The sequence below is a fragment of the Chiroxiphia lanceolata genome, chromosome 2, assembly GCF_009829145.1.
Source record: "Chiroxiphia lanceolata isolate bChiLan1 chromosome 2, bChiLan1.pri, whole genome shotgun sequence".
Lineage (NCBI taxonomy): Eukaryota > Metazoa > Chordata > Aves > Passeriformes > Pipridae > Chiroxiphia > Chiroxiphia lanceolata.
Window position 1 is genome coordinate 38,815,845 of NC_045638.1, and position 26,726 is coordinate 38,842,570.

Below are 26,726 nucleotides of genomic sequence, written 5' to 3' on the forward strand. Positions count from 1 at the left end.
CACTTCTAACTTGGCTACATCTTCCTGCTGAGCATAGGAAAGGTGTAGGAGCATAATAGTGAGTGTTAGGTTATCCCTGGGAACAGGGGACTGACATCTGGACCTTTTGTTTGCACCAGGTTTCTCTTGGTTCCCCTGACAGTAATAACAGTACATGTAACAAAAATGCTTCCAGAAAACTGTATGAAGGAACAGAAGTCTATTTTAGGTAAGTGTCTAGAACTGATGAAAATACTTTTCATTGCATTCTTCACCCAGCATAATTTCAACATGAACAAACACAATGACACTGAAGATACAATTGGAGCTATTCTGGTACTGCCACTATATTTAAAATTCGTTTATTTTTAAATATCTGAAATCATTATATTAATTGACTGATTTTATAACAAAGTAGTTACAAAATTTTAAATAAAAAAAGTTATATGGTGTACTGCTGAAGAAGATTCACTGCCAGCGATTACAGCACAGTGATCTCAGCCCACAGAGCCCCTACTCCCAGCAGTAGTTTATGTGAGAAGTGCTGCAGATAATGGGAAAAATAAATGTCTTCTCGAATGCTAGAGTATTTTGGTAGTTCTTAGTGGTTAGGCAGAGCAAAGTTGCAAAAGTCATCTAGAAAGAAGTTGTGGGTACAGCCAAGTTTGCCATTCCCTGTGTTAAGGAAACTTCCCTGTCCAACCACTCTGGCACTCTGGCAGTCAGACTCGCGGGACTGAGGCCCCTTCGCAGCTACACCCCCCACACTCACAGTCAGACCAGGTTTCCTCACAAGCTTGACCCCAGGTTTCCCATAGCGGAGTCTCAGACATCCAGATCCTTAAAATAATTTAATCTTGGTGCAATAACTAAATAAGAAAATAAAAGTTCGTGCTGGTGTCTCCGAGGAGGGACCCTGAACAAAGAGACCCCTGGGCTTTTAGACCCTCATAGTCAAAGGAAGGGCAACTCTGGGGGTCGTCGGCTCCTGCCCTGTCGCTGAGTGTCTGGTCCCCTGGATGGGCCACGGGTCCCAGTGCCCTTTGTTAGGCAAAAGGTCAGCAGTTCACAGCCCCTTGCCTCGGGCTGGGGCTTCTGCACCCCCAGACCTCAACCTGCAGCTGGCACTGCAGCTGCTAACCGAGCTACCTGCACTGAATGCATTCTTTAACACACTGGACACAAGTTTTCAGTATTTTACATGGCTTCATCCTGAGGCAACATCCCTATTGTAATGGAGAGCAGCCCTTATGCCTTTGCCAGCTGGAAGCCTGTTGAGCCTTAGTTGGCCAACAGCCTTTGATGTAATTAAATGATTCTCCCTCCAAAGCATTTTTATCTGAGCCAAATTATAGACATTAGGGTAGCAGCAACGTTGGCTTTGCCAGCCAGGACTAAAATTAGGTTGCATGATTTATCTTACAACTTGTTTGGGTGCTGACAAATAGTGTCAGATCTCTGCATGGATTCCCTGAGCTGCACTTATGTGGAGAAGAAAAGCTGGAGGAGAGAACATCAGGAGGGTGGAAGTGTGTCACCCTTGCTTCATCACTGCTGTGTCAGTGCCACCCTGCTAGGAAGAAGAAGGATGTTATGTGAATTCTATAGCTATCAAATTTCTTTTTAAATAAAAACATCTCTAAAGTTCTTTTCCACTAGAGGGGACTGGCTTCTCTGGTACAGCAAAATACAAGTTGAGTATGATTTCTGCCTGTATAACACATCAACAGAGTAAAGATGGGGAAAGAAGAGCTAAAAGGCCATGGATATAAAATAGGGCCTGTGTGAATTTTTAGGCTGGAAATTGCAAATCTTCTAACTGAATGTCCTGAAAAATCATGTCAATGGGAACATCATGGGGCAAAACCTATGTTTTTAAAAGCTGGAGCTTGATAATTTTTAAGTCATTTCGTAATGAGGTTGTTGGTTAGAAAAGACTGCATTCGTTAAACCAAGTGATCATTTTTCAGCTTGCAGTTTTCTCCAAGAAAGTGACTTTTGTGTGCTTTTCTCTAAACATACAGTATTTCAAAATGTAAAAAACAAAATCTCTTTGAAATTCATGACTCTGATGATGAGGTTCAATTTTCTGTATTGTTTGCCTTAACAAGAGAAAAGCAAAAAGGAACAAAATTGAAAGTATCTTTTGGGATTTGAGTTCTCCCATGAAGAAGCCTTAATTTTTGTAAGGCTTCTGCAGCTAAATGACAAAAGCATTTGTTTGAATACAACCTACCCGAAAGGAGATTGTAGCGAGGTAGGTGTTGGTTTTTTCAAGTAGTAAGTGATGAGAGGAAACGGCTTCAAGTTGCACCAGGGAAAGGTTTAGACTGCATATTAGTAAAAATTTCTCCACGGAAAGGGTGGTGAAGCAGTGGAACAGGCTGCCCGAGTTAGTGGTTGAGTCACCACCCCTGAGGATATTTAAAAGGTGTGTAGGATGTGGTGCTCAGGGACAGGGTTTACTAGTGGAGTTGGCAGTGCTGGGTTAGCGGTTGGACTCCATGTTCTCAGGGGTCTTTTGCAGCCTGAATTGTTGTGTTTGTAGTTAAGCACAGCACTGGCACTAGCGTTCTGCAACCTGAGGTTGGATTATTTGACAGACAAAAGCCCATGGAATCACCGAAGGTGCATGTTGGGCGATTAGCAGTGGACTGATGAGGTGCCCTTTCACCTCTGCTGCGGACAATCCTAGACCTGAGCTACCGGCTGCCTCACATCACAGAACCACGGCATAGTGAGGGTTGGAAGGGACCTCTGGAGATCATCTAGTCCAACCCCCCTGCCAAGGCAGGGTCCCATAGTGCGGGTGACACAAGAAAGTCTCCACGCGGTTTCCAGACGCCTCCAGTGAGAACTCCCGCGGCGCCTCCCGCCCAGCCTGCGGCTCCAGCACCGCCGCCCCGCCTTCCCCCCCTGTCCCCGCCCCGTGAAGCCGCGCCGAGGGCAGGACTCCCCAGCGCCGCGGCGAGGGCAGGAGGCCGGTTCCGGCGGTGTTCCGCCGTCTGGGCAGCGCTGCCGATGCTGTGGCCTCTGTGCCTCGCCCTGGCAGCCGCGGCGGCGGCCGCGGGCGGGGCCGGGCAGCCGAGCGCCGAGCGCAGCGCGGTGTGGGGGCCCGGGCTGCGGGCCCAGGCGGCGCTCCCCGCACGGTACTTCTACGTGCAGGCCGTGGACGCCGAGGGGCAGAGGTGAGGGCGCGGCGGCTTTCCAGGGACATTGTGGGCAGTCCGGAAGGCTTGGGGTTTTCTTGTAGAAAGGGCAGGCTGAAAGATCTCGACGTGACTTTTTTCTGTATATCACTTAGTGAAAACTAATTAATTTTTTTCTATGATTATCACATAACTTCGCGATTTGCAGGGGATAAGAGGATGAAAATGTTCAGCAGCAAAACATACATGTTAGTCCAACCAAAAATTTATTATTTATTCTCCTTTGTCAAAACTTTAACAGTGACAAATACATTTAATTTATTATGTTCAGGCATCCTGCTTGTTTCCACTGTTGGGAACATCAGTATTTCTCCTACATGTATAGGCATGAGATCAGTAGAGTAATTTACTAATTACTCCATAGGCCATTAGATAAAACTTCATAGGAATGAAATAAGACGAGGAGCAGTGGCCATAAACTAAAACACAAGAAGTTCCACCTCAGCGTTAGGAAGAACTTCTTTACGTTGAGGGTGGCAGAGCACTGGGACAGGCTGCCCAGGGAGGTTGTGGAGTCTCCCTCTCTGGAGACATTCCAAACCCACCTGGACACATTCCTATGTCACCTGCTGTAGGTGACCCTGTCTTGGATGGTCTCCAGAGGCCCCTTAGATGATCTCCAGAGGCCCCTTTCAACCCTAAGTATTCTGTGATTTTGTGATTTTCAGAGGACACTCATGGCTTCCCATTTCTAAAGGGAAGAAACTCTGATCGTACAGCCCAGGTAGGAGCTTGGAATGCTCCATCCAGTCATCCAGATTAGATGCACCATGGCTTGTGTCAGTCCAGAAGCTGCCAGTTCAGTTTATCATGGAAAGTAAATATTTCCTGCCTTTCGTTGAACTGCCAGATCCCTGGTATGTCTGGACAAGTTAAGGTAACCAGGCTGTTGGGCTGTAGTCCAGCTACTTAGTAGTAACTTAGTCCAGCTAGTCCCACCACCTCTTTCTCTATCCGAGGCTCTCCGTAAATATTTTGGACTATGTTTAAAGGGATGAAAGAAAGGTGGAAGAAAGTTGGCAGATGCAGCATTTTGACTGCACCAGCTTTGTTCGTACCTCAGTGATATGTGATAACTTCAGATGATTTTTCAGATTACTGTATTTGGTTTTATGGAGATTTTTCTGTGTTTGGTATATGGTGAATTTTACCAAAATATTGTAAGTACACACTGAATTACATGATCCCACTGTAATGTTTTTTCCCTACTGAGACACTGGTATTTTTAGTATTCTTTTTCCCCCCCCCATATGAGCTACCATAATGATTAAGATGTTTAACTTTATTCTTTACTTCCTTAAATAATACCTGGAAAATAAAGTAATCTGAAAACATTTTGCGTCTGAATGTAAAATAACAAACTTATTAAGCTGCTAAAGTGAAACTTGTTTTAGTATTTTTTTTTATAGAATCATGGAATGGTTTGGGTTAGAAGAGACTTCTAAAGATCACCTCATTCCAACCCCCATACCATGGGCAGGGACACCTTCTACTAGACCAGGTAGCTCAAAGCTCTGTCCAATTTGACCTTGAACACTTCTACTTATGGGACATCCACAACTTCTCTGGGCAACCTATTTCTGTGTCTCATCACCCTCGTTGTAAACAATTTCTTACTTATATCCAATCAAATCTACTCTTTTTCAGTTTAAAACCATTGCCCCTTGCTCTGTCCCTACAGGACAGAACACCAAGATATATCCATTTATCTACATGCTCTCTACCTTCCCATCATTTTATATTTGAGCTACTACTAATCAAGAGCTGTGCTGGATTTTTAAAGCTGCTCTGTTCCCATATAGTCAAAGACTGTATTTCCAACACTGTTCAACATATAGGGCACCAAGTGATTTTTAGAGGTGTGTTCATGACCAAATGAAACCTCCTTGATGCCTTATGCTTCAACAGCATGAGACATTTTAGGTAGCCTAACAAAATTCCCTTTGGAAAAAATCACGCCTTGTTTGTGAGCATTAGGATGTACTCAAAGAGGCCTAGCATGGCTCAGTGAAGTTACTGGAAGTCTGTCAGCTTGAGAAGGAATGGGTTGGACTAAGAAATCTGTTGTGTGTTGGCTTTTTTATTAAGCTCCCACTTACTCTCCGGGTAGGTTCACTTCGTCGCCAGGTGAAAATGCATTCCAGGTGAAGATCACTGCTCCTGATGAACAGTTCACTCGGGTTGGTGTGCAAGTGTTAGACAGGAAAGATGGTTCCTTCCTCGTGAGATACAGGATGTACGCGAGCTACCAGAACCTGAAGATAGAAGTCAAAACTGGAGATAAACATGTCGCACAGTCTCCATATGTTTTAAAAGGTAAGAGGCAGCATTACACACAGATTTCCTATCACAGTTTTTTCTCACAAACTGTGTGCCAGAATGTCTTCTTGGATAAGCATAGGATTCTTTGGGACCTCAGTACTTTTCTGAACTGTCAAATCCATTGGAATTATGGATTCATTATAAGTGTCCTACACATACTATTTAAAATAATAAAAAGAAGCAAATGCTGTGAAGCTGTTGCCTAGCAAATACATGGAGAGGGCTCACACAGAAGCTGATGTAGATTGACATGACTCCATTGGAATTAAAAAAAAAATTTCAAACATGTCCATTCGGAGAGTTGCTGACTGTTTGGCCCTAAGCAATGAATGTTCAGTGCCTGACCCTCTTCTGTGATCTCAACAATAGTATGATTTGTTAAAAATAATAATTGTGTTCCTGATAGGACCTGTTTACCATGAAAACTGTGACTGCCCTCAGGAGGACAGCAGTGCATGGCTGGAAGAGATGAACTGCCCTCAAACCATGCCACAGATTCAAAGAGACCTAGCAAATTTTCCCACTGTTGATCCAGATAAGATTGCAAATGAAATTCCACAGAGGTTTGGACAAAGACAGAGTTTGTGTCACTACACCATCAGAGATAATGAGGTACGGAATGGGATAATCTGAAGTCCCTATGGGAACTTGGTAGCAAAACATGCAACTGGGCAGTTTGGCTGTTCCCAGTTGTAAAAGCTTCTTTGCTTGCTTCTCTGTCCTTGAATACTTTGCAGTTTGTATATGAGCTCAGCAGTATCTGTCCTGCTTTATAAGTGCTTCTTGTCCACATTGCAACTGAAGCAACTGCAACACAGCAAAGGCAAATTACTTTCCAGGCAATCAATATGAGTACTGGGCACACACCCAAGTCTCCTAAATGCTAATTCAGTTTCCTGTTCGCTGAGTAATACTGCTGTGAAGTATCACAATCATCTAATTTGGAGTGCATTAATAAATTACATTGTGCATAGTTCTGAGGTAAGGAAATACCACTTTTATTTCCACTGAGGATCAGAGCTACAATTCTTTTTAACAGAACTGTACTTCAGTAGAGTTTTATAGGGAAATGAGAACAATGGAACACAACAGAAATAGGCAACCAGTTTCTGTTTCCATGAAACAAACCTGGAATATTTTAAAAAGCAGGCAAAGCTTGTAATTTTTTTTTTGTCAGTTTTCTGTGATGAGATTTCTAAAGCTTCCCAGTTGATTCGTAAATCTGTACAGCCATACAATCTGTCTGATTAGTTGCTAAGCAATTAGAAGAGCTCTAAATTGTGGCAGCCATTCTCTGAAATGAAAACACCAGGCCAATAAAACTTTTGTTTATTTTCAGGTTTATATAAAGACATATGGGGAACATGTTGGCTTCAGAATTTTCATGGATGCCATACTGCTTTCTTTGACAAGAAAAGTGAGTATATCTGCACAGTCATTTATTCTGTATGCCTCAATTTATAGAAGCCTGGGCTTAACAAATACCCTTGTGCACATTTGTTGCTGTATCTGTTAAAAAGCTCTTGTTCTTTCATTAATATTGGAAAGGTCAGATGGATTTTCCTTATTTGAAGCTGGCATGTTCTAGAATGCCATCTGATCAGAGTATCACAAAAGTTAATTGAATAGCAGGCTTTTATAGGTGAGTTGATCAATCTGGACAGATTGTGTTGGGGGTTTTTTTCTGTAGACAAAATAAATCGTCCTGTAGCATTTAATAGGAAATTTGCTAGTACAGTTTACAGGATGACTTAAAAAAAAGTAAGACATGTATATCATCCTTCATTAAATTCAGTTGAGGACGAGTACCAAAAGCCCAGCAGGTGGTGTGTGGGGAAACTCCCTTGATTGTACAAGCAAAAAGCACCATGAAGACTCTTTCCTAGGGAAACTTTGGAAAAAAACCTGACATGTATACGGTGACAGAATATAGCAGGGTTGAAGTTTCAGCACACACAAATATGTGATTTTTACATAAAATAAGTAGTAAGAGAAATATGAATATAGCCAAGTTAATATCTGGTTTTGACTGCAAAAAGGCAAAGTGCCTGGCCTTTTAAAAAGGGGAGAAGGAAGAGATAGGAACTACTAAAGTATGGAGTTGTTCACCTAAAAACCTTTCTTCAAAATTTAATAAAAATAAACACATTATAAGTAGCTGAAAGATAAGGTAATTGGTATGAAACAACATGGATTTATCATGAAATATAAGTCATAGCACTATAATTTCTTTCTATAACAAGATAACAGTTTCCCTGTATGATGGCTTCATTTTAGGCTTTTGGGGTTAAGTCTCACAAGTTTCTCACAAACAACATGGAATTCTTTGCCTAGAAGAAACTAATGTAACCTGCTTGGAAAGCCTTACTTAAATAACTTTTGCCAGTGTTTCCAGAGATGTGAAAGGTGTCACAAACGTACTTTTCAGAGATTTATCATAGATTCAGTCACCATTTAATAACTAGTTATATTTTGACTGAATAATGGACTAGAGAATATGCTTATTGAATTTTCAGATAGCAAAAATGAAAGAACCTGCAAGCACCTCATGGTACAGCATTATAACTTTAAATTTTCTTAACAAGTAAGAGACATTGTATGGAAAAATGGATAAAATAAAGTGACAAGGGCAGGATACTACACAAAGGCTAGATAAGTGATATAGTTATGACAGCTATTTAAAAAGAGGGGAGTGGTAATTTTCTGCAGAAAAGCGTGAAGGTTTAAGGTATCACGAATGTAATGTGAGTCAACAGTGGCATGCTGTTGTGAAAACTAACCACACATATTAACAAAACACGTGAAAGAAATGTAAAATAACCATCCTCAGGATGAGTAATGGACCAGTTATGCTACTCTGTCTGCCTTTGGGTGTCATGCTTTAAGAAAGATTGCACAGGAAAATGGTAAGAATGACTAGACATACAAATGAAAAATCATTTAAGTGGGGATTGTTTCATCTAACAGTTTCTAAGGGAAGATGTCAATGTAGCCTTTAATTATCTAAAAGGTTGCTCCACAGAAGATGGAATTAAACTGTTCTTGGTGTCAGTAGGCAGTAGAAATAATGGCATTAAATTGCATCTATGGAATTTAGGCTGAACATTGAAAAAGAATTGCTAACTCTGAAGACAGAAACTGTTTACAGATCTAGAAGAGACAGTTTGTCTCAGTCTCATTAAATATCTCGGAAATTTCTATCAAGACATTGTCACCGAATGACAATATATCTTTTGGTTGGAGAAGAAGATATAACCTGTTGAATGATTCTGCCATTGAAGATGTAGATAAAATACAATTTATAGGGGTTTGTGCCCATTATAACCATTAGATGGCACTGTGCTAATGAAGTTTAGTGCTGAGGATTAGAATGTGTAGCAACTCCCACGGAAGGTACACAATGAAACCTTTTCTGTCCATTTGTATACTGAAGGCAAAAAGTACTGCTTTGGGTATCTACCTCTTCCCGAGTCATCGAGTTAAAGAAGAATATCTTCTTTAACTCGAAGTTTTGATATTTGCCAAATTATTAACTTCTTTTGCTTTGAAAGAGGCAACTGAGGGGGATGTAGTAGAGATTTATGTTTTTTTAAAAAATTAAGAGAGTGAACTGAGGTACAACCTGGGTTCTACACTGACATTATAGGTACCTTCAGGTTTCTGTAAAACACAGCCATATGTCATCTTTTGCCTTTTGCTCTCCAGACTGAACTGTCCTACCATTTTCAGATTTTCTTCACAAGGCAGCTGGTCCTTTCTTTAGAAGAGTATAAAGCTGCCTTTCTTTGTACCTTTTCTTACTTCACTTGCAAATACCCAAACCACATGCAATGCTTAAGATCGGGGTGCATCACAGTTTCATATAGCTGCAAAATTATGCCCTCTATCCTGCTTCCTGGCCATCAACAATATTTTGCTTGCTTTTTAGCTGTGACAGTGATTTCAGCAATGTTTCCATACTACAAAATATTTTAAGTAAGTGAGAGGATGTTATGCTTAATAATTAACCCCAGCTCTGACTAAATGTGGTCTTCCCATCATAGCTGTTCATTTCTGTTTCTTCTGTTGGATTTAGGCATCCTGCAGACACAAGGTGAATCAGTTCACTGATATGACAGAAAACTAATTTATCACCCAACAGCAATATCCCATATAGTAACAAGGTGGTTCAGCTTACCTTGGAACTATAGAATTGCTTACTAGGTCCCAGTGCTAGCCTGATACAAAGATTGTGTGGCCAATTATGTAAAGAACCCAGCTTCTAAAAAGGGAGCATTTTTGTGACTTTGTACAAATCTTTTTTTAAAAAAATATTATCTTGTAGGCTTTACTCTGTGATCTCAGTACTTCTAACATGTTTCTAAAGTCTAATGACGTATTACAGGTATATTAAGTATATTAGACACCTGGGTATTTTTTCCTCATGCTTTCAAAATGCAAGATGGCAGCAGAAGAATACTGCTTTGTGTTAAATTGCACTTGTGCCTAATTTGCTTCTGTTTAGGTGAAAATGCCAGATGTAGAATTTTTTGTTAATTTGGGGGACTGGCCTCTGGAGAAAAAGAAGTCCCCACAGAACCTGCACCCCATCTTCTCGTGGTGTGGGTCCAGTGAGTCAAAAGATATCGTTATGCCAACATATGACTTAACAGACTCAGTTTTGGAGAGTATGGGACGGTAAGAAATTGCTTAAACTTTCCACAAAATTCACAGTGAATGATTTTCCGTAGAGATATGTATATTAACAGTGTATTAACTGTTTCCATTTATTCATTGAGACAATGGCACGCTGCAGGTAGGCAATAACTGTGTAATCAATACGTTAACATTATAGTTCACTTTTTCATTTAAAAAACCAAAATCAATAGCAATGTTTCAAGGGTAGTTATTTGGTTTGTTTGCTTTGTTTCTCCCCACATGAACATATTGATGACTAGCCAGGTGTCTTTTTTTCCTGATTTTGTTAGAGTCCTTTTTTCTGTACCTTTAAAATCCCAACATAGCTAGAATTCTTGAACTAGGAGCTACTATCTCCCATGTTGATTACTGATCATAATTAGGCTTGGCAACTGCTCTGTTGTTGTCCTGAAATACTGCCAAGCCAGCTTCTAAGAGATCTCTGTAATCCATCTTGAAACTTTTTATCATTTCACTGCATTTAGTTCTGGTTCCTTTTTTTATTATCAAGACTTTCCCTAAATTTGCTACCTTCTGCCCTCCCAGTTTATGTGTTTTAATTTAGCAACATTTTTAAGGAAGCGAAATATGCTGTATTAAGCAAGTTACTTTACCCTGCATCACTTTCACCTGTTTGGAAAACATATCCACTTTTACCTGCTTTTTTCCATGACAATTGCCAGGTACTCTTTCCCCATGCCATGTTGTTGAACTGATGCTGTCATGCCACACGCTTGTGAACTTAACATTTGTTATCTGTTTTTATTGCTGCAAAACACTGATACAATACAGATCATGGTGTGCTCATGACTTACTTTCCTCCTTGGTATTCGCCTGTTGGTACTGTGAACTCTTTGAAGTAATTGCACTTAAAAATATTTCCAGCAGGCTTCCCTATTAAATCACTTCTTTCTGCTCCAGAGTCAGTCTGGATATGATGTCAGTTCAAGCAAACACTGGCCCATCGTGGGAAGACAAGAATACCACAGCATTCTGGAGAGGACGTGACAGCCGCAAAGAGAGGCTTGAGCTTGTAAAACTCAGCAGAAAATATCCAGAGATCATAGATGCTGCTTTCACAAACTTTTTTTTCTTTAAACATGATGAAAGCCTCTATGGCCCTATTGTTAAGCACATCTCATTTTTTGATTTTTTTAAGGTAAGTCACTAACCATTTTTCATAGAACTAGGTTCTCGATATTTCCCATTATCGAATAACTTAGTATGTATTATTGATAATAAAGTGGTTTTTAGTTTTTCAGGACAACACCAGTAACAAGCATGAATAGACATCCCTCCAGGGAGATTAACTGCTATGTAGCTCTTACAGTGAAGATGATAATGTCTGATTTACATCTAAAGGTTCTATAGAACCTTGTGTAATCTATATAACTTCAAGTTCCTTTTTATTTCTTTTTCCTGATTCAGCGATCAGGACTACTAACATAACTAACATAGTGGGAAAATCGGTGGATGAAGTGGCACATCTACCCTCACATCAGAGGATGAGCGTCTAAGAATTTCCGGAGAACTTAACTGATGAAGAGGGCAGCTCTGTGTACCCTGCACTGTGATGAATTCCAAACTAAATAATAAAAGCTACTTAGACATTGATGCTTGCCTAGCCAATCCTACATGTCTCAATATCGGCAAGTCAGTAACACCAGTGCCCTCAGAATAATATAATCTAACCAAGCCACTGGGATCTTGTGTTTGTTAATAACATATGGTCCTTTTCTTTCCAGTATAAATATCAAATTAACATTGATGGCACAGTGGCAGCATACAGATTGCCTTATCTACTAGCAGGAAACAGTGTGGTGCTAAAGCAAGACTCCATATACTATGAGCATTTTTATAATGAGCTGCAGCCGTGGAAACATTATATTCCATTTAAAAGTGACCTGAGTGATCTACTAGAAAAACTACAGTGGGCAAAAGAGCATGATGAAGAGGTAAATACACATTTAGAAGTGCTCAGTAATGTTTCTAGAAGAGAACAAAAATTGCATTTCTTTAAAACAAACAAAAAAACCTATTAGAAGAACTTAAAAATTATTTTCAACTCCACAAATAAGAAAAACACTTGAAAAATACATAATACTGCCCTTAATTTGAAATTAAACTTTGTAAAAAATTAAGAACATTTTCATAACAGTGCCTTAACATTTAAATTAAAAATGCTTATTTAAGTTATCCTAAACTCTCAACATCATACTTAACTCCATAACCAACACTGGCATCCTGAAATAAATATTAGTTTTGGGGAATAATAAAAAAACAAAACAAACCTTTTATTTTTTTTGACAGGCAAAAAATATTGCAAAATCTGGACAAGAATTTGCAAGAAACCATCTCATGGGAGACCACATTTTTTGTTACTACTTCAAACTTTTCCAGGTCAGTATATTTTTAATGGCTACTAGCACAAAAATAGAAATCACAGAGAAAGAATTCAGGGCAACGGAGCTGCTGGAAATTGGCCAGCCCAACACTTGAAGCCACAAAGCAAGCATCAGCAATTAAAATCTTAATTTGGTTTACAAACGTATTCAGTTATATCCTGTGAAACCCCTTTAAGACTATGGTGATGTGATGCTTTGAGAAGCAGTCAGATCCCATAAATTGTGATCTAATCTGCAAGAATATGTTGCCCACAATGATCAAAGAATTCCACATCAGATGCACACCCTGTGAACCACAGCTGAAAATATCTGTGCATTAGCACCAAGGTACCGAAACTCCAGTGAGGCACCCGAAGGGGCTCCCTTCTGCAGTTAAGTATCTGCTTACCCTGTGACACAGTGTGAGTAACAGATTGTGTACCCCAGAGGTTTTACAGAATTACTCAGCTGAGTTGGTGCAGTATTTACAGCCAGACATACAATCTAACAACTTTATGAATTAACATTACCTTCATTTTTTTTAAACTAGGAATATGCCAGCTTGCAAGTGAGCGAGCCAAAAATCAGAGATGGAATGGAGAAAGTGCCACAGCCTGATGATGACCTTTTCCCATGTACTTGCCACCGAAAAAAGGTACAGTACTTGCAGAGTTAAACATGAAGTGCTAGGTGTCTTCAGTTCTTGTCAACCTCCCTGGGAGAGGCGCTGCTCAGTGCCCCTGATATCAGTTAACAGGCCAAGCCATTAACACCTATCAAACTTAGAAACGTTTCTTGATGTGTTTGCAGGACTAGGCAGTGAAAAATTGAGCTTCCAGTTAACTGAAACACATTTCTTCTTTCTTGACTGCAGGCCAAAGATGAACTCTGACAGAAAGGAATTAATTAATTTTTTCAGTATTTGCCTACATTCAGACTGTCTTCTTAAAGAAAGAAGAAAAATTTGAATTAATATGCCAGTGGATAATGTCAGTGGATATTATGAAGTTTACCATATAATGATCGACATATGGAAGAAAACAAAGTACCCCCTATTTCCTTTTTATTATGTGGTGGTGGCAGAATCTTGTTCAAACACATTTTTATAATTTTTTTTTAATTAAAAACATGTTTGTATCAGTTATGTGTTCCTGTCCTGAGTTACCTTGGAGATCCAGATACTTTTTACTCATGCTTGTTATATTGAGTCTTTTCAGAAGTCTGTTCTGCAAAAAAGGGTGGATGAGAATTGTACATTTGCTCCCCACACACATATCTACCCAAAGGCTTCTTTTTCAGACCATAACCTTGATCCTTCTGAGAGAATCAGTATTCTCAAAGTTAGGGGGGTGGGGTTCATAATAAATCTTGTTAACCTGAAGGAAAAACACAATTCATATATTGCTGTAAGCTTTGGTTACACCAGCAGGTTACTCATAGCCCATAATGGGGAAAGCTGCAGCTGCCAGCACACAGGAAGTGTTTCATCTGCTGTGCAATGTCAGAGCTCAGACAAGGACTTGAGTTCCCCTTGCTAATGGGTAATGAGGTCCAGACCCTGGCCTGCCTCTTTTGAGCCCTCCAGAGAGAAGTCTTGTGCAGCAGGTCACACTGGAGGCAGAACCGCTTCCTGCTTCAGGAGCTCCTCCATCCCTATAAACACAATTTGTTGTTCATCGGTATTTATTAGAGAGCCTCTGTGATCAGTCCTTTACACAAAGGACGTGTCTGGAGGAGACTGTTCAAAGCTGTAACCCACATTCTTTGATCCACTGCCCAGCTGTGCCTGCATTACCTCCTCCTCCCCACACAGTCCCACAGTCTGGCTCCCTGAGGTGGCGACACTGTAAACCATGAGAGACTCCTCTCAGCACCTGGGAGTGGAGGATGTGGGACTAAGGCAGGGTAGTACACCAGGCTCGCCAGCCTCAGGGGATGTACTGGTAGAATTCCACAAATCAGCAGGTTTTAATTGCAAGCAAGTAGAGCATCAGTGATGTACTCAGAAATTGAAGGTACCTAAAGATACACTGTCCAAGTAGATTTTTTTCCAGTATATTACTTCAAATATTAGTCAAAAGCATTTACTGAGTGCTCTCATTCCTAAGTGTTGTATGTGGTTAATTGCACAGAAACACAGAAAAAAATGCTGCCATGATACTAAATATTTTCTGTCCTTCAAGAAGTTCTTTATTGTTTTGCATATTTTTTTAATTCATACAAAGCTTTATTTGTATTTGCACTGAGACCTCTGAAAAGATCTGTTTTAAAAAATATGCCTCTCAAAAATAACAAACTCTTAATTTGCCATATTTAGGAAAAACTATACGAAGAAACTGCTTAAACACTGCAAATTATTTGTGCTCCAGTTCAACATTCTCTCTAAGCCATGAAAAAACTTGTGCATTTATTTCTTCCATGACATCATCTGTTGTTCGTCCTTTGACTGCCATCCCATGGTTAGCTTTATCAATCCAATGGATTTTTTGGGGGGCTTTCATTTTGCTTGCCACACCTTCTAGCAATTGCTATGGAGAAAATAAGAATAAAAAAGTTAGAGAATCAGCTGCTACAAACTGTGCAACTCCTAGATGTCTCTCATTTTGCCTGTGTAATGCCTAATAGGCAGCTCTTAAAAACAAAATGGATTTGGGTGCACATGAAAACCACCTTGATAGGAAAATGGGATGTATTCTGTATTCAGGATATGAATGCTGTGCTCAGCAATGGGATCTGCTCAAAGGTCTGCCCTCACTCAAACACAGAATAGCAGCAAATTAAAACTTCAAAAACTGAAAAGGTCACAACCCTGTGCAGGCACCTTCCCCAGAGTGACAAAGGAATCCACTTCTACTGTCAGAGGGTAGTGCTAGCAATAAAGATAGAACTTTCTAAGTCAGCTTTGTCTATAGGGGCAGAATAGCAATATAATTCCTTAGGGAGTGGCTTTGATGCTGTTGCACTTTCTCAGCAAACAGATCTAAGAACCAGTTCAGAAACTCTTAAAGATTTCTGCATTAAGAGGGCACTCCAGGGATCTGCTGGTTGCTAGCCTGACTTATTTTGGTGACAGCTCCTCTCAAATGCACTATGACTCCTTAGAAGCTGTCCAGGCATGGAAAATGCCAGTTGGACACACTCCCAAATTCAAGCTGACCTGTTCAAGAACAACAGATTTTGGTTTTGCAGGAAAATGAGGCAGAAAACCACTGTGTGCTCACCTCTGCACACCTGCTCTTCATCTCTACAAAAATATCACTTTCTACTACAGAAGCCTGATTTGTGAGCCAGAACTGCTTTGCTAGAAGAATTTGTCATGAAAACATGACAAATATGAAATTGGTAGCGCAGTACAGCATATATGTTTTGTAACCTGAAATAGTTAAAACAAAATAGCAACTCACTCCTTCCACAGGCTGCTTTTAATTTGTGCAATAAAAAACACTTAAATCTGCGGTACTGCAGTGGCCCAAAGATGAGTTATCTAAAGTGGAAGATCAAGCATGATCCATAGGTTTTAAGCAGCAAAGGAAAGCACCACCAGGCTTCCTTATGTCCAGCAAAGTCCACCCAAGGCTTCCTTCAGAAGACATATATTTAGAGAAGGCTGTAATCAGGTACACCATACAGATGTCACTCTGACTCATTTCTACTCCTCCAGACTGCCTTTTCATGGCAGGATTTACAAGGGTACTCACTTTTTCACACATCTCATCTGCTGATCCTGAGACAAATAGCACTGGACATCTGATAAATAATAAATCTTCATCCCGGAGCTTGGACTGAAGTTTTGGTCGATGCAATGGGTAAGATAAACATATGAGACCTCGAATAAAGTCATCATCATCATCATCATTCTGGCTAAGCTGACGTATCAGAGAGGCAGCAGCTCGTGAGCCCATGGAACGGCCTTTCTCCCATGTAGAAATAAAGGAAAAAAGTATATCTGCTGTCACCTCATTCACATTCTGCTTGAGTAAACAATCCAACTGAGTGTATATCAGTGTACCAGCAGTATGAAATGCTAGTGATGCTTTTATTCTTTTATTCCATGAAAAATATTAACCTTAATTTCAACATTTTCTGCTAAAATAGTTGTCTAATTATATTATGATTTCATGTACCCATTTAAAAAAGAAGGGAAAAAGAAAAGATAAATGAAGAAGGATCCTTTGCAATACTGGAAGGATACAGCCCATCCTGGGGCAGGGGGAAGAGAGGGACAGGTCCTACGCTCTAGAGCCTTGAAATTTGAGATAGCCATTATATGATTTTATATAATTCTTTTCATGCAACTCCAATCTGCTCGAATTAAAACAAGGTTCTATGCACCTTACTCCCAAAACCAAACCAGCAAGTGTTTATGCACACCTCAAACTTCAACCTAAAAGTAAAAGTAGAAGGGGAAAAAAAAGATAAAGCGATGACCTTGTAGCACGAGGTCAGTCAGTAACAGCAGGGGAATATCAAAGCATCTCCTCAAAGACGAGGCATATGAGCTGACAATGCTCTGTAATTGAGTGCTACAAGTGGCTGATTCCAGTGGGATTAACTTGCATCAGCACAGATTTTGTTTCACTTAGTCAGAGAACATTTAGAATTTCCCATATCAAGTTATTCCTAATCACCCCCATCTACTCCCTTTTTCACATAACATAGCTTTTTTTTTTTTTATCTGCCACTAAGTTTTAACTACCAAAACCTGTTTTGGGAAAACTGTTTTCCATTTACCAGTAACTAGAATTCTTCAAGACCTGCAGTTAAAAAGTACACATGGATTATCAAAAAACTCATGCCCTGTCACTTTTAAGTGATAAGTAAGTTTTCTCCCAAAGTACGTGGAAAATGCAATCTGTTGCTCTTTCCTTCCTCCTCTACAGCGAGATCTGTGGCATAGTGAGGAAGGTGAATAGATCTAGACAGCCATGCTCTCGAGAATCTGATAGAAGCAGCAGGCTGAATGTTCCCACTGGTGACCCGAGCAGCAGTGCTGCTCAAGCCAGCTGCACACGTGCCCTGCACAGCCACCAGCTCCAGGGCTGGTCACATTCAGCTCCAGGGGAAGACCCCCAAATGCAGATCTGTAAGTGGGCTTGGCACCCATGTTCCCATGGCAGGCAGAGGGCTGCTGATCCACTAATGAAGGTTACACAGTGTTAAACTGTCAGCTCTCCCCAGCTAACCCACTACTGGGAGATTATTCAGCTTGTTCCAACATCAGACTGAGACCTGTCATCCACATCTGTTCATTCACTTCTCAACAAAGTGGGATAGACTTGGAATAGTTACAGACTGCTATTACTGGAGGCAGTATAAGAGAGAAAAATATTGATAATAAAAACAATACCTGCAAGGAAGACGCCATAAAGTTTATAATCATCAGAAAGTTTTAAGTATTCCTAAACAAATAAGATAAAGAGAAGCATTACAAGTCAGAATTATGACAGCTGGGAAGCTGGAGATTTCTTCTGTTTGTAGCTCCTAAATACAAAATGGGAAGCTCTTTTAGCACTTCAGATTAAACAAAGAACAGATACATACAAGTTGCTCTCTTGTTTTTTTCACACAAATGGTTTCATAACATTTTGCAGCAATGACATAAACATAATCGATTTCACATTAGCTCTCAGCAAGTCTAAAATATCAGGTGCCCTATCAAGTTACCAAAGCACGAGTGATTACTGTGTATCAACTTAGTGTAGTAACAGAGGCCATGCATACCCTTGGCCCATCAAAAGTAAAAATAAGTTACCAAAAATGCCCTTCATTCAGATCATGTATTTCCAATTACACATTTGAGACACGATCATTTAAGTCTGACAGAAAAGATAAAATTCAGCAACAACTTCTTCAGGTTTTAGGAGATAAGTAATCAGATGCTATCTTAGCAGAGGCCTTTAAATTACCTTTACACAGCAGCATATTAACATAAACTCACTAACAATATTGTGCTTCTTCCAAAAAGAATGAAGAACAGATCCACATTAAAGAGAGAAAAGTCTGACTTGAAGTTAATGTACATATAACCCCAATGACATACAGATTAGTTCCTTAAGAACTGGAATTTGTTCCTCTACAAAACTGCCTCATGCTAAAGGAAAAGTGTTTCCCATGCTCTACTAAAAGTCACAGAATAATCAGGAAAAAAATTCCGTTCCATCCTACATGCTCCAGAAGAGGAGGATTATCTAAACTGATTCTATTGCAACAAAAGCTTCCTTATTTTAACAAAACTTAACTACATGAGAGCATCTTTAACAATGTAGCAGCAGCAGAAAGAGATAAACACCTGCCTATAAGAGGTTAAACTGATTTTGAAATCAAAGATTACTTAGGTATTAGGGCTCTCATATGCTAATTCCAATCTCTCTTGCTTCAAATCCTGCCGTGACCCAATTCCCTACTCTTTCCCAAAAGTCTGCTTCTCCAGCTTCCAAGCCTCAGAGACCCAGTACAACTCCCAGATCAACTTCTTTCTCTCAAAACTACTTTTAAAGCTGTTTCTCTTAATCCCTCACCCCTCACCAAGCCCTCCCAGAACACCTACCTCTTGCTTCCATCCCAAACACTTGAGTTTTTTTTCAAGCTGCAAATTTTCCCAGGAAACACCCTTGCTTTTTCCTCAAGCTTTTCTCTCTCTCCCTGAACTCCAACCCACACATTTGTGGCAGCTGTTCCAGCTATTGCCCACGTAAGAATTGCTTCTGCTGTTTCTGTATACAGATAGCTCCATTTCGCTAATCATTGGTTCTAATTTTCCTGCTGTTGCTTGACTAATGCCTGGCCGTAATTTCAGAAACCTGGAAGACAGCACCAATAGATCTAAGCTTTGGCAGAATTTGGTCACTTCTTACCACAACTGTTTTGAAAGCCTTAGTCCTATAAGCAACATTAAGACCTTTACAAGTAAACCGCAGGCACAGAACTCCATGGGATGCCAGATAGGTTGCCAAAGACAGTAAGTGAGGGAAATTCATATCTCCTCCAGCTCCATGGGTAAGAATCACTCCATATGTTGATTTCTTCTCTGGGACAGAGAAGACAGCATCAAGATATTTGTTTCCAAAAGGTATTTTCACTTTAACCTAGAAATGAAACAAATCCCAATATTATTAAAAAAAGAAAAAGGAAGCGTGTTCCAAGTCCACACATTATGATGAACTAAAATCAGACAAGAAATAAACAAAAATTGCAAGCCTGCTTATATTTCTTCCATTTAAGAGTACTAAATAAGTTTACATTACTCAAAGATTCAAAGATTTTCCAAACAAAAATGGGCAAGTCACTTTATGACTCAACACTTTATGCGCTGCATTAGAAAGTGAAGCATCTCTAGCTTCAAAGCATAAATTGAAACGATTCTTACCTTCTGTATGTATCTATGTCTAGCTTTTCCAGAGCCAACTAGCAGCCTAAACTACAAGAATATGTGACATTAAGACAGAGCCTAGCAAACCTCTCCAGACTGCACAGTGGGAATCACTCAGTGAAAGAGCAGCCTGCATATAGCCAAGGACTGAACTCTCCCCGGGGACAGGAGACAGTACACGTGCAGACAATGTCAGCTCCAAGGGGGGTGCAGAAACCCCAGTCAGCACAGGAGGAGCAGAACCAAACTGCTCAGGACCAGCTGATGTTCTGCAGAATGAAAGGGAGCTGGACAGCAGAGCATACGTGTTCCTGCTGCAGCTTCTGAGAACAAAAAGGCAAACACCTCGGCGCTGGGATGAAACCCAACTTCATTCCACTGCCTCCCAAAGGCTCTCCCTGGCAGCGGTCCCAGGGGGGAACTGCGCAGAGGGGCAGGAGGTTGTCGGCGGCCTGGCCGAGCTGCTGCTCCCATAGCCTCTGCCCGGCTGAAGTGGTGGGAGATGCCAGACAAGGGGATGGTAGTGGCGCCTGTACACAGAGATGGGCAGAGCAGCCACAGCTGCACTTCCCGACCCCCGGGCCGCTGCTCAGCGGGGACGAGCCCAGGCGGCCCCAGCTGCCCACCAGCCGTGGATGTGCCTCTGCGGGGAAGGCAGAGGCGGTAGCACACCCACCCCGCCCCGCCTTCCCCATCTCCAGGGGCTCCTCAGAAGGGAATGGCAGTTGCCGAGGCTGCAGGACCCCACGTATCCCAAGGGAACAAAGGCACGCGGACCCCGCGGGCCGCAGGGACCGCCGACCAGATACGGCCCGCGGCCATACCTCGGCATGCCCGCTCATCCTGGCGGTGACGTCACGCAAGTGACAGTCCGCCGCGCCAGTCACGCCCCGGGGGCCGGGCACTACCTGGCGCTGATTGGTCCACAGCAGGGGAGGCCCCGCCCCCTGAGGCGAGAGCGGGCAGCCGGGAGGTGTTGGGGCTGTTGGGGAGCTCTGGAGGTGGGTGGGTTGAGTCGCGCTAAGTAAACAAAAACTGACGATAAATAGCTTTTAGTCCCCTGTACATGTAGAAAAACACGGAATGATGGGTGGTGACTCAGAAGAAATAAAGCCAACTATGTAGAGATTGCTTGGAAAGTTATGTTCTCGCTGACTTCAGGGAGTACAAACGTGATGCTTCTGATGAGTTACAGATCACAGAATCAGTTACATTTGAAAAGACTCTGAAATCATCGAGTCCAATCTTTGACCGAATACCACGTTGTCAACTAAACCACAGCATTAAGTACCGCGTCCAGTAGTTTCCTGAACACCTTCCAGGGATGGTGTCTCCACCACTTCCCCGAGTAGTCCATTCCAACATTTAACAACCCTCTCCGTGAAAAAATTAATCCTAATGTCCAGCCTAAACCTACCCTGGTGCAGCTTGAGGCCATATCCTCTTGTCCTGTCACTAGTTGCCTGGTAGAAGACACCAACCCCCACCTGACTACAAGCTCCTTTCAGGTAGTTGTAGAGAGTGATGAGGTGTCTGCTGAGCCTCCTGCTCTCCGGGCTGAACAGCCCCAGCTCCCTCAGCCGCTTGTGCTCCCTCAGGACTTGTGCTTGAGTCCCTTCACCAGCTTCATTTCCCTTCTCTGGGTACACTGCAACACTTCAATGTCCTTCCTGAATTGAGGGGTCCAAAAATGAACACAAGATTCAAAATGCAGTCTCACCAGTGCTGAGTACAAATGGAAAGGTCAGATGTTCAGAGCAACATCAGGCAATTTTTTTGGCAGCTGGTGGCACACTGGATCTCTTTGGCATCCACAAGCAGGAGAGATAGACTCCATGGCTGGTGCTTTAGGTACCAACACATATCTGTGCCTTGGACTGTGCTTTATTGTACAATAAATAACATAGTGTGTTCAAAACACAGCCCTAAACTGATGAAGACAGCACTAATAATCTACAACAGTGCTTGCAGTATTTGTATATTGAGTATTTCTCAGGTAAAAAAAAAAAATTCCCAAATCCCCTATTGCAAGGTATTTAGTCGGAGATCATGTTTTCTTCCAGTATCAGTGTATAAAACCTCATATCAATTAAGGTGCCTTATTACTTAGCTGATTGAAGATGTCATCACCAAATAGAACTTTGTTTTTCACATGTTCACCTGCTGGAAAATAAGCACTCTGACTTCTGCTCCAAACGTCTCACTGATTGTCGCTCCACCAGCTGGATATTGTCAAACACTGGAATACAAATCCTGCAGCCTTCTGAGAAGTGAACCTGGCATGGCAGCTCAGGTCTAACCTGCTGTCTCAATGACCACCCCTGCTGCATGAGGACAACCAGCCTCACAGGCAAATTCCCAGTCCAGGCATTATTGTCATAAGTGTGAAAGTGTCCTGGTTAGAACAGCTGGGACCGATTCATCACTGAATGGGTATAGCCCAAACTGTGTATTCTATAGCCCTCCATGCCATTTCCCAGAAACTGTTGTCAGTAGAGGCCTGCGGGGGGGGGGGGGGGGGGGTGGAATGTTCCTGAGCACCCTCATATCCTTTATGGAATGAGCACCCTCATACCCTTTTATGGAACTCCCCGCTCTGAGGGAAGGACTAAACACCCTTTTATGGAATTCCCCGCTCTGAGGGGAGGACTGAACATTCCCACCTGAACTGGAGAGTATATAAACCTGGAGTTTCGGAACCTTTGGGACCACTCGTGGGATCCAGAGGAGGACTGCAGCTCATCGCTCTCAACTACAGCTCATCGCTCTCAACCAGACTGCAGTTCACCACCACCCTCGGCCGGACTACAATCACCACTTTTGGCTGGACTGCAGCAGCTCTCCCACCAGCAGGTTTTTCCCCTCTCCCTTTGCTTTGGACTCAAGGGGGGGCCCAGGTAGCACCGCTTTGTTTGTGCCCCGGGGTGCTGGGTTGTACATTTGGGCTTTGTGGGTTAGTGCCTGTTGCTTGTCTGTGTGGTCGTACTTATTGTATTATTTTATTAAATTGTTATTCTGACTTGTAATCTCTCTTTGAGTTGACTCGGTTTCCTCTGCTGGTTAACTTTCAAACCAGAACAGAAAGACAGAAGTGGAGAATCTGAAAAAAAAAAAATGGGGAGATTTATTTGTCTGAATTTCTACCCTGCCTAAAAAATGTTAAGCTAAAGAAAGATGCAGAAGCTTAAAGCTGAGTGAAAGGCAGCAGCACAGCCTGCATGAGTTGTGTGCCTTTCACGAGGAGCTGCACCACAGATGGTGTTGAGACAGCAGCTCCTTCAGCCATAGCTCAAATTTGGGCAGTCCAGCAGACTAAGGTAAAGAAAATGCTTCAGAGCAATGCAAGATCAATTTATCTTGGATGAAGATGACCCTATTCTGATTAATACTTAACACCAATTAAGCCTTTATAAATGAGATATTGGCAAAAAGGGACTGAGAAGATTTGTTGTCCCAAAGTAGTTACAACCTCAATCTAGAAAACAGGAATGCAAGAGGAAAGTTAAGAAAAAGTTCATATTAATTTTCTAATTTTTTTCATTGCTTTCTTTCCTATGCTTATGTGGGTTTTTGGGGATTTCTTTTTTAATTTTTTCTCCCACTTAAGTCCACCTGCTATATTTGTCCTGCTTTTTTCACATACTGTTTTCAGAGCAGTCCTTGAGGAACACGCATCCCATTAAATCTACCCAAGTGTAGCCTCTTCCCACTGGAAAACTGCTTTCTTATGCTTTCCTCATACAGCAAGCTGCTACCAGTTTCCTTTCTATTTTCTCTCCTCATTTTCTAAGACCAAAACTCTTTTCAATATTTAAAACTCTTCTCTGAATAAGCACAACCTTCAAGGTAGTCTAGCTAATACCTGGCAGAGTCCAGAACAATGCAAATGCCAGATTGGGGCTCTGAGCAACCTCGTTTAGTGGAAGGTGTTCCTCCTCATGGCAGGAGGGTTGGAACTGGACGATCCTTAAAGTCCCTTCCAACTGAAACCATTCTGTGATTCTATGATGAAATGAATGCATCAGGAAGAAGAGACTGTCATTTTTTTGTCCTTTGGTCCATGCGAATGGGGTTGGACCAGCCTATTTTTGCCACACTTCTCCTGCAGAAACTTTCCTTCTGGAAAAGGAAGTGGTGCCAAATATTACTAGTATGTCAAAGGCTTGAGTTATAAATACATACATTAGATTCCAACTCATGGGCATATTTTTTATGATGGATAAATTCTGGCTTTTATTAAGTTCTGCATATGTAATGAAATACACCGATTTACATGCAAATGAATTGTTTTTCAATTTTGCAACATAAGGCAATCCTCATATCTAACTATTCAAAATTAGGTTTCTGTGGGTTTAGGGTGACATTTAAGTAGATTCTGGTTGATTTGCAAGTGTTCTGGTAACTCTTCTGAAATCCAGTTGTATTCACTTATAGGCATATTGAAAATCCTAATTCTTTTCTTTACACATTTATATATGAACTAAAAGTCTAAGTTCAAGCTCTCACCTTTGAAAAAAAAACCAGATTATAAATATTTTTTGAATTTCTTTATTAATATTTTTAATTAAACATCTAAGAAAATGTGGTTTCTCAGGTGCATGGTATCATTTCATAACTTTAATCTGACATCACCCCTGGAAATAGAAGTTTATTCTGAAAACAATATGTAGTGCATAGTAACCTAAATTTGTCACCAAATATGAAAACTATGAAAGGTATGTGATTTGTCATTTCTCAATGAGAATATATGTTGAGCGTTATAATAACCTATACACTGCTGTAAGCACCTCTGACAGATTTGATATGCCAAAGACAGCTGGGTTTGAGGAAACAGTGGCTGTTTATCAAAGAATGACGTTATCCCTAGTCTAAACCTGGGACCTGTTAACTTTCAGTAGCACATCAGACAATCCCTGTTCTTTTTCTCAGATTATAAATACTGTTTTCCATACCAGAGACTTAGGTTAACACAACTCATGCAATGGGAACAACAGAGATGACCCTTTGCACTAATCTTGTGTTGGAATAGATTTGTTTAGAAAAATGTTTAAAAGTAAATATAAGTGTAAAAGAATACATTGGGGTTTTCTTTCTGTATTTCAGTGCAAAATAACTAACAGCTTAATGGCATGGAGATCAAAAACATTTTTTTCTTTTCTTAAACTGTTTTATAAAAGACCATCAATTCTTTTTGCTTGCTTTAGTCTGGAGACATACATATTTGTTTTAAAAGCTCAGCTCTCCCTCTAAATTACAAACTTGACTTTTGACCAAGAGCCTTCATTTTTTCTTTTCCTGAGGATGTGGATATGCAGCAACACATGAACATGCTGTGTTCACAAGCATCAAAACCAACTTTACTAATTTTCTGAAAGTGATCAGCAAGCTATTATTTAATTGGCCAGTACAGTTTCCTGTGTTTAAAAGTGGTGATATCCATAACACTGCCTAATTTCTAACTATTCTATCATACGTCTAGAGGGTCTGAAAAAGTTTAGCGATCCTCTGTGAAAGAGGAAGTGATGGGCAGGCAATAAGCAGAACCACCATAACATGCAGAAAAATACAGGATTTTAATGTGGCATATGTAAATCCTCATGTCTCCATGGTGAGCTGTAAAACTTGGTCATTTGCATTGGATGACTTTCTTCAGCAAGGGTGAAGGAGCAAGCCAGATGCTCACATTCTCAAGGTACAGACATTGGCCACCAGTGAGATCAGAAACTGTCTTGGCTATAACTTTTTTCGGGACTTTGGGCTGGTCAGAAGGCAGAGTATTCAAACGAATCTGAAAACAGTTCTACTAGTGGTAATTCTATAATACAGTCTGATAAAATGTACTTATTAAGTGATTTGTTCCCCATTGATAACCATGTGATTGTTTTAGTATTATACTTGTTTTTATATATAAATATATTTTTTATTATATTATTATATTTTTCCCATGATCTCAGCTTTCTCATTGTGCCCACCTGTTATATATAGTTAGCCTATTCAAACTGTAATATATTAGTAACATGCTTACATAGTAATATAATGTAATATATATAATATATAAGAAATGTTGTGTATTTGCTAGATAGTGATTTTTGTGAAGCTACGCCATGTACAGAGAACTGATGACTTTTGTAACATTATATTGGCCATAAACATCACATTGATCACATAACATGAGGTAGCAAATGTGCAGCAAATGTGCAAAGACTTCTCTCCCTTTGAACTGCGCAAGACCCTTTGGGAACATTTCTGGCTTTGTAATTGTAGTGCTAAATGGAATTTCCTTACTTTAATTAAGGAAGATGTCATCATAACGCATGCTTTTGGATGGCAAATTTGGATGCTATACATTTCTCAGAGTCTTTGTTAGGGATTTTGTATTCCTTCATTGTTCTTGATAAATGCAACCACTTTGTTTTCCAGTGGCAGCTGTTACAATCCATGCGTGTGCTGGGACTGCACAGAGCACTGCTGGCAGGAGATCGCTCTGGCTATTCTGTCCCCTTGGCTTACAGGGAACTGACCTGGCCAGGAGCCAGTGGAACAAACCTTTCTACTCCCACTGCTGCGAGGAAAGAACTAATAGTTATGGCATGTTCGTACAATCTTTGAATGCTGAGCTCAATTCCATGTATGTTTTTGCTCCGAAGTTTCACTCTGTTTTTATCTGTCTTTTTTTCAAAAGATTAGAATGGTAAGGGATGGTAAAGAACATTATTGCTGCTGCTGGGCTTACCTTTGTTGTGAACACTGCATTAAGATCTGAAACTCTTTAACATTTATCTTATA

General features: G+C 40.9%; 2 protein-coding genes across 6 annotated transcripts; one reads left to right on the forward strand and one right to left on the reverse strand.

Moving 5' to 3' along the window:
- Positions 1 to 92: 92 nt before the first annotated feature.
- Positions 93 to 13,711, forward strand: POGLUT2 (protein O-glucosyltransferase 2). 4 transcript variants are annotated; one of them, XM_032680549.1, is made up of 10 exons: positions 93 to 208; positions 5,299 to 5,504; positions 5,917 to 6,122; positions 6,850 to 6,927; positions 10,015 to 10,187; positions 11,109 to 11,346; positions 11,933 to 12,142; positions 12,498 to 12,587; positions 13,122 to 13,226; positions 13,446 to 13,513. In XM_032680549.1, the coding sequence occupies exons 2-10, from the start codon at positions 5,423 to 5,425 to the stop codon at positions 13,461 to 13,463; spliced, it is 1,200 nt and encodes a 399-aa protein (XP_032536440.1). In that variant the 5' UTR covers positions 93 to 208; positions 5,299 to 5,422; the 3' UTR covers positions 13,464 to 13,513. The 4 variants fall into 4 exon arrangements, with proteins under 4 accessions (XP_032536440.1, XP_032536437.1, XP_032536436.1 ...); XM_032680546.1 differs by having other exon boundaries at positions 191 to 208; positions 5,333 to 5,504; XM_032680545.1 differs by lacking the exon at positions 93 to 208 and adding an exon at positions 2,964 to 3,167 and having other exon boundaries at positions 13,446 to 13,711.
- A 1,073-nt stretch (positions 13,712 to 14,784) lies between these two features.
- Positions 14,785 to 20,834, reverse strand: TEX30 (testis expressed 30). Of its 2 annotated transcripts, none has more exons than XM_032680857.1 (5): positions 20,765 to 20,834; positions 19,426 to 19,656; positions 17,919 to 17,970; positions 16,270 to 16,481; positions 14,785 to 15,099 (listed from the first exon to the last, which is right to left on the reverse strand). In XM_032680857.1, exons 1-5 carry the CDS (start codon positions 20,780 to 20,782, stop codon positions 14,926 to 14,928), a joined length of 687 nt encoding a protein of 228 aa, XP_032536748.1. In that variant the 5' UTR covers positions 20,783 to 20,834; the 3' UTR covers positions 14,785 to 14,925. The 2 variants fall into 2 exon arrangements, with proteins under 2 accessions (XP_032536748.1, XP_032536747.1); XM_032680856.1 differs by lacking the exon at positions 20,765 to 20,834 and adding an exon at positions 20,567 to 20,742.
- Between the last annotated feature and the right edge of the window lie 5,892 nt (positions 20,835 to 26,726).